The sequence below is a fragment of the Alosa sapidissima genome, chromosome 7, assembly GCF_018492685.1.
Source record: "Alosa sapidissima isolate fAloSap1 chromosome 7, fAloSap1.pri, whole genome shotgun sequence".
NCBI lineage: Eukaryota > Metazoa > Chordata > Actinopteri > Clupeiformes > Clupeidae > Alosa > Alosa sapidissima.
Window position 1 is genome coordinate 8535979 of NC_055963.1, and position 6771 is coordinate 8542749.

The window sequence follows — 6771 nt, forward strand, 5'->3', positions numbered from 1 at the left end:
TTGGCGAACGGTAGTGTCACACGAAGTTAGCTAAACTGCTAGAATGAGCAACAAAAAGCAAGCATCTTTAGCAGGTCACTGGCCAGAGTGTTTGAGTTGCGAGAGCAGAAAAAAAGTCACCGTTAGCTGCACATTTTAGTGATGAGGACTGGGTGTCAAAACTCGCTTACCTGTGTGACATATTCGGGTTGCTTAATGACCTCAACCTGTCACTCCAGGGGAGAATGACGACTGTCTTTAAACTGGCAGATAAAGTCGCTGCATTTAAAGCCAAGCTTGATTTGTAGGGACGACGAGTGGACCGGGGTGTATTTGATATGTTCCAAAAAGTAGTGGGGGTTTTGGGAGAGACTGAGGCAGGGCCCTTTCTCTCGCAGCTGGTGCGCGATCACCTTGTTGCGCTCTCAAATGAGTTTGAGCGTTACTTCCCATCCTTCAAAGATTCACGGCAAACCAATGAGTGGGTCCGCAACCCATTTGTCAATATCCCGAATAGTCCTAACTTGTCAGCGCAGGAGGAAGAGCAGTTGATCGAAATTGCAAATGACGGTGGTCTTAAGAGTGTGTATAAGGAAACCTCTCTGGCGGGTTTTTGGATGAAAAGCCAAAGCAGAATATCCCGAGATAGCCGTAAAAGCGCTGAAAACGTTTCCCACCACGTATGTATGCGAGGCCGGGTTTTCGGCAATGACTGCAACTAGACAAATTGAGCAATCGACTGGATATTTCAAACACACTGAGGGTGTCACTCTGATTATATTCGTAATGCACGTTTAGTTCCCGTGTTTTGTTCCCATATTTTGTTAAGCATGTTCACACTTAAAGATGTAGCTTCAAGTTGTTCAATATTCATAGTTCATATTGTTCAATTTTCACTTCTTCAAGTTCACGTTTTTCACAAGAGATCGTTACCTTCACTGTTCATACATAACTGGAGCTAGTTCTTTTCAAGTAATGCATGCACAACACATATGGAACATGGAACCCCCCCGCCGGTCCGTGAAAAAAAAATAGGAATCAAACCGGTCCATGGTACATAAAAGGTTGGGGACCCCTGTTCTATACAGTCTATGCTGAAATCAGTCACTCTTACCTCACCCTCACTCCTCCCCTTTCCTCCTCCCCTCTCCACACCTCTCCTCCTCTCCTCTCCTCCACTCCTCCCCTCTCCTCTTCCCCTCTCCTCTCCTCTCCTCTCCACACCTCTCCTCCTCCCCTCTCCTCTTCACTCTCCTCTCCTCCTTTCTTCTGCCCTGCCCTTGGCTCCTTTTCTCCTCTCCTCCTCTTCACTCCTTTTCTCCTCTTATCTGCACTCCTCACCTCTCCTCCCCTCCCCTCACTCCTTCTCTGTAATGCCCTAAGGATTGGTCATGCGCTTCCCTCCGCAAAGCTTCCAGAATCTCCCATCCCTCTCTGATTGGTTGCTGAAACCTTGGGGGCTACTCTCGCCTCTATCTATAAATGTAGGGGGGCTGGCTCAGTCACCCCCCAAAATACTCACCCCCATCACTGCGATACTTCTCTGAGAACACAGCCCAAAGCTACAGACTACAGTGAGTATGTTTTTTCTGCTACCTTTACCTGAGAACACACCTTTGCACTTGCCAAAAGCTACAAGCATCTCTTTGGGGTATCACGTAGTAAATGGTAATAATATCTGATGGCAACCTCTCTTCTACGCAGATGTTATAACAAATCAGTTTTGATACAAGTTGTGATCATGCAAATGTTATAGACACATATTTCATATGTTTTTAAAAGTAGTCTGGAGTTGGTGAAGTGTTCCACAATGTTTTGGCATACTACAGTGTTTTTTTCTCTAAAAATGAAACATGTTAATGTTGAACATCTGTGCCTCATCCCCGAGGGCAGCAACACAGCTTCCTCCCACGGCATTGTGAGGCAAAGTTGATGCTCTAAGACAGTGTTTCCCAAACTTTTTTTTCTGGGGACCCACTTTTTAAAAATGACAGACCATCGCGACCCATTTCACTTCAAATCTACCCTGCAACCACCAATATTGTTAGGCCACAGGTTCTCCAACTTTTCTATGCCTTCCCCAACCATACATTGCTGTAGGATCTATATAGATAGATCCTGCTTTGAACACGGTTGTGCTGCATTTTGAGCACCATCAGCGTGAAAAGTTGGAAATGACTACAGAAAAGATACGTTTTAATGCGAATCCAAGAGTGTGGGGAAATTCTCGCATGTTGCGCAGTCGTCATTCATCAGCATATAAGCTGTTGTATTTCTAAAAAAAAAATGTTGTAGGCTACGTTGCGTTGCAGACAAATGGGTCCATAACACTGTGGACGTCAATTCCGATGTAAACAGCAAATAACTCAAGTCGTTATATTGTATTGTTGTATTATATTATATTCTATAGTCGTAATATCAGAACAAGAGGCTTTTGCGAGAAGGAATAGTGTGTAAAATGTCCATTTAAATTGTAGCCTAATATAATGCACTGTTGTGCATTTTTAATCAGAAATAAGAATGTGAGGAGTTGCTATTAACTGTAAAGATTGCATCTACAATCGAAACTGCACGGTCACTAGATTTTAATCAGTAAAGTTGAGGAGCTGGTATCTGTTAATGTTCGTGCAAATAGGCGGATTCATGTCCCTTGTAGTTTGCAACTGCGAGGTACATGGCAGGCGCCCCACAGAACGGTTTCATTTTGAGAGGTAGATATCCATGCTCTGGCTCCCCCTCTGCGATGCGTTCGTCCCCCAGTTCCATGCGCCAGTTTCATGAGCTTTTATGACAAAACCGTTACTGTGGTAGTTAACAAACTACATCCTAATAGAAAACTGTTAGCTTTCCTGGTATCAAATGACAAATGGTATCAGTTAGGCCTATAACACAACATAAATTGTGCTGGCGACCCAAATAAAATCTCCTGCGACCCACCCGTGGGTCGCGACCCAGACTTTGGGAAACACTGCTCTAAGATGTGTATCTTCTTCAGCCTGCTGTAAACCTCTCTGACTGTGCTTGGTGTCCTACTTTGAACCTGTGTAAGGCTCTAACTCTGATGAGAGACATGTTTTTGCCCTGGTTTTATCTTTTATAAATATTTTGTTGGCTTCTTGTATATTGTGACCTTATAGTGACATATTTGGGGATGATCTACAGTATGCAAGGCTATGTAGCACATTTTTCAAAACCCAATGTGCACTCATATCAAATGGTGACAGGAGAAGTAAATTTACTAAAGTTACTTTAGGGTGTTGAAATTTACTAAAGAAAATGTACTAAAGTTACTTTAGGGTGTTGAAGTGAAATTATAGGTGCCAGTGTAAGTGTACTGACAAAAATGAAGATGTTTTAAGTGCACTAAAATTGAAATAATGTGGCTGTTTAAGTGTACTTACTGGAAGTTACTGTGCCCACTCAAATGCATCAACTGGCAGGCAGGGAAGATCACAGCATGGAAGTGCACTAATCAAGGGCTTGGCTTGAGTGACCTAGATAGAGTTGCTTATCCCAAGGGAAATTATGGCAAGGCATCCTCAGAGTCTTATTCTGCTATTGTTTCATCCTCAGGTTCAAAGGTCACAAGATGAAGGGGATTCTGGGAGTATTGGTGTGTGTGGCTGTACTGCTTGCTGGAGGCAGCGTTGCAGGTGCAGTAACCATGCTAACCCGTCTGTAACAGGGCAACAGACTAAAAAAAAAACTCACACTATATACACTTAAAAAACACTGGTTAAACTACAGACATGATATTGTCTCCATACATACATTGTACAGTAAATCTCAGACACACGTTGGCACCTTTAAACATACAGCAGAGACACGCTAAAGCACTTAACTGAAGGCTGTTCCTTAATATGGTGGTTGGCCCTGAGTGTTGCTGTGTAAATGTACTACAGTAGGTGGTCTGCACTAGGCAAACATAGTGTTGCTGTCTTGACGAGTGGGTTGTGTGTATGTGTGTGTGTCTCTCTGTGTCTATTCCTGTGTGTCTTTGTGTTGTGTGTGTGTGTGTGTGTGTGTGTGTGTGTGTGTGTGTGTGTGTGAGTGTTTCTGTGTCTATTCCTGTGTGTCTATTCCTGTGTGTGTCCTGTGTGTGTTTCTGTGTGTTTGAGTATGTGTGTGTGAGTGTGCGTGTGTGCGTGCGTGCGTGCGTGCGTACGTGCGTGTGTGTGTGTGTGTGTGTGTATGTGTGTGTGTGAGTGTGAGTGTGTGTAAGAGAGTGGGGAGGGGGTGGTCGGTAGCCTAGCTGCCTGGCACTCTGACGGGCTCAGTGAGAGGATCTCACTCCTGGAGCCTCTTCAAAGCAGCAGTGTGCATCTGATTTGCCCCCCTCTCCCCCCTCACTGGCCCTCAGACTGCCCACGGCTGGGAAACGACTCCGGCCTCTGGCCTCAACAACACTGGGCATAATACATCTGAACAGTGCCAGCTAAAAACCCACAGGCTTAATCAGATGAGATGCGTGTGTGTGTGTGTGTGTGTGTGTGTGTGTGTGTGTGTGTGTGTGTGTGTGTGTGTGTGTGTGTGATGTGTGTGTGTGTGTGTGTGTGTGTGTGTGTGTGTGTGTGTGTGTGTGTGTGTGTGTGTGTGTAGGGGGGTGCGGGGTGATGTGTAGTGAAGTGGCAGGACGTTGATAGCTTGTGAGTTTGCCATATTTCATCAATTGCTTTGAAGTGCAATCCTGACAGTACCCAACGGACTTGACACATACACACACAAACACACCCACACCCACCCACACCCACCCACACCCACACACACACACACACACACACACATTCACACACCCATCAGTCAAACGTGCATTGGCCCAACTTGTTGGGGGGAAGGCGGTAATTGCCATTGGTCACAGTTCATGGTAATGAACCCAAAGCTGATGTCAAGGCAGCGAGACACATAAGTATTACAGGGAGATGGGGGTGAGAGGGTGGGTTAGCTTATTGCTGTGTGTGTGTGTGTGTGTGTGTGTGTGTGTACGTGTAAGTGTGTGTGTGTGTGTGTGTGTGTGTACGTGTAAGTGTGTGTGTGTGTGTTTGTGTGTTAGTGTGTGTGTGTGTGTGAGAGGGGTTGGCTGTTAAGTTGTCTCCACTCGCCCCAAACCCCAAAACTCCTTAATGCTCCAATTAGGGCAGTAAAAACCAAACACTCCAAACCCAAACATCCTCCTCATCTTCATCATGGAGTGCACCCCCCCCCCCCCCCCCCCTCTCCAAAAAAGGGGCTGTGGCTCTCTCCTCCTGAGAAAATTACAAGCCCAGTGGAGAAAGAGTCCGTTATTCAGGAGAGGGGAGGAAGGGGCTTACAAGAGCGTCTTTGTTCCGCCGAGAGCTTGTTTAGTACCGACTCCGTCTTTGAGGAACCGGTACAAAGCCTTGCGCAGTATGAGAACACGGGTCATTAACCCATGAGAATGTCCCCCCAGGAACTTACTTATGGGTAGCGTTGGACGCTGGGCAGCGCTTTGATCATCTGTACTGTTTTTTTTTCCCTGGACGTTTGAGTGTTTGTGTGTGTGTGTGTGTGTGTGTGTGTGTGTGTGTGTGTGTGCTTTTTGGAGTTGTTGTTTTCGTCTCTCTCTCTGACTCTAATGTAACGTGACCTATTTTTTTAGCACAAAGAGGAGGCACACAAAAGCAGACCATAGACATTTCCCAAAACAAGACAAACGTTTCCCAAAGCCCAAATGTCTTTTAAAAACAACTTGACAACAATAGAGGGGCAGCCACCGTTAGTCCATTTGCCAGCATACTGTGAGTTACATCATCCTCTAAACGTACCATGAGAGAAAGAGAGATAGAGAGACAGATAGAGATAGAGAGAGAGAGTGAGAGTGTGGGATGGGTGAGGGTGGCCATTGTCAAATATTTATCTTGACCACAGTGTACAGCAGGGGTCTCAAACTCAAATGAGCTGGGGGCCACTTCTGCCAACGTCATCTGATTGGAGGGCCGCGTCAGTGTTAAAAAATAATACAAAAAAGAATGGCTATTTCCTAAAATGCAATGGGTTTTTTTTTTTCAAATACTGTATTTTCAAATACAAAACTGCAAACAGAAAGTGCAAGTCTTTTTATCTATTTTTAGACACCTGTGCTATAAAATAATGATAAAATAAATATAAATACAAATTATGAAAAGACACAAAAAAGCATAAAAACAGGTATGTGTGTGTTTCACACCAAATAAAAATATTTTCCTCTCATAACTTATTTAAACCTGGCATATCAAAATTTCAAAAGGCCATGGCTTGAAAGTGGTCAGAGATAAAGTCCTACTGTAAATGTAAAAATCTTTGAGTATAAACAAAAGTTTATGAAGGGGGTAAATTTGCCCATCTAATTTGCCACTGGATGGTAAGCACCTCAAATTATGCACCTTTCAGTAAATACTGGATGTTGAACTATTTGAGCAGGTTTACTTTCTTTTTGTCATATTACCCAAATAACAAATGAACAGGAAAACAGTAGGCCTAAGATGTAACAATAGTAAACTATTACTAGCCTGTTCCACAAACCGTTATTATAGGTCTACAATAAAGTAGCCTGGTCAAATCAGTTCCTATCGCGGGTGACTTTGTAGTTCTTCAGAGCTGTCTGTACCACGTCCATTACGGACACTATCATCACGATTACCACTGCCACCTCGAGCTATTTTGGGCAAAGGGTCGAAATAAGCATGGTATGCTTAGTGGACACCGTCATACGCAAAGACGCACCTCCATTCACAGACGCACCGTGACTATCACTGTCAATAGGCGATCGATCATAATATAATCTCCAAAAGGCAT

General features: G+C 44.3%; 1 protein-coding gene across 2 annotated transcripts in view; it reads left to right on the forward strand.

Moving 5' to 3' along the window:
• The first annotated feature begins 1402 nt into the window (after positions 1 to 1402).
• si:ch211-251b21.1 (uncharacterized protein LOC571720 homolog) overlaps positions 1403 to 6771 on the forward strand; it is an 11881-nt gene continuing 6512 nt past the window's right edge. Inside the window, exons 1-2 of one of the 2 annotated variants that reach the window (XM_042099231.1) lie at positions 1403 to 1553; positions 3553 to 3632. In XM_042099231.1, coding sequence (XP_041955165.1) covers positions 3569 to 3632 — 64 coding nt within the window. In that variant the 5' untranslated portion in view covers positions 1403 to 1553; positions 3553 to 3568. The remainder of the gene's footprint in view (positions 1554 to 3552; positions 3633 to 6771) is intronic. The other variant, XM_042099230.1, reaches the window with a different exon arrangement.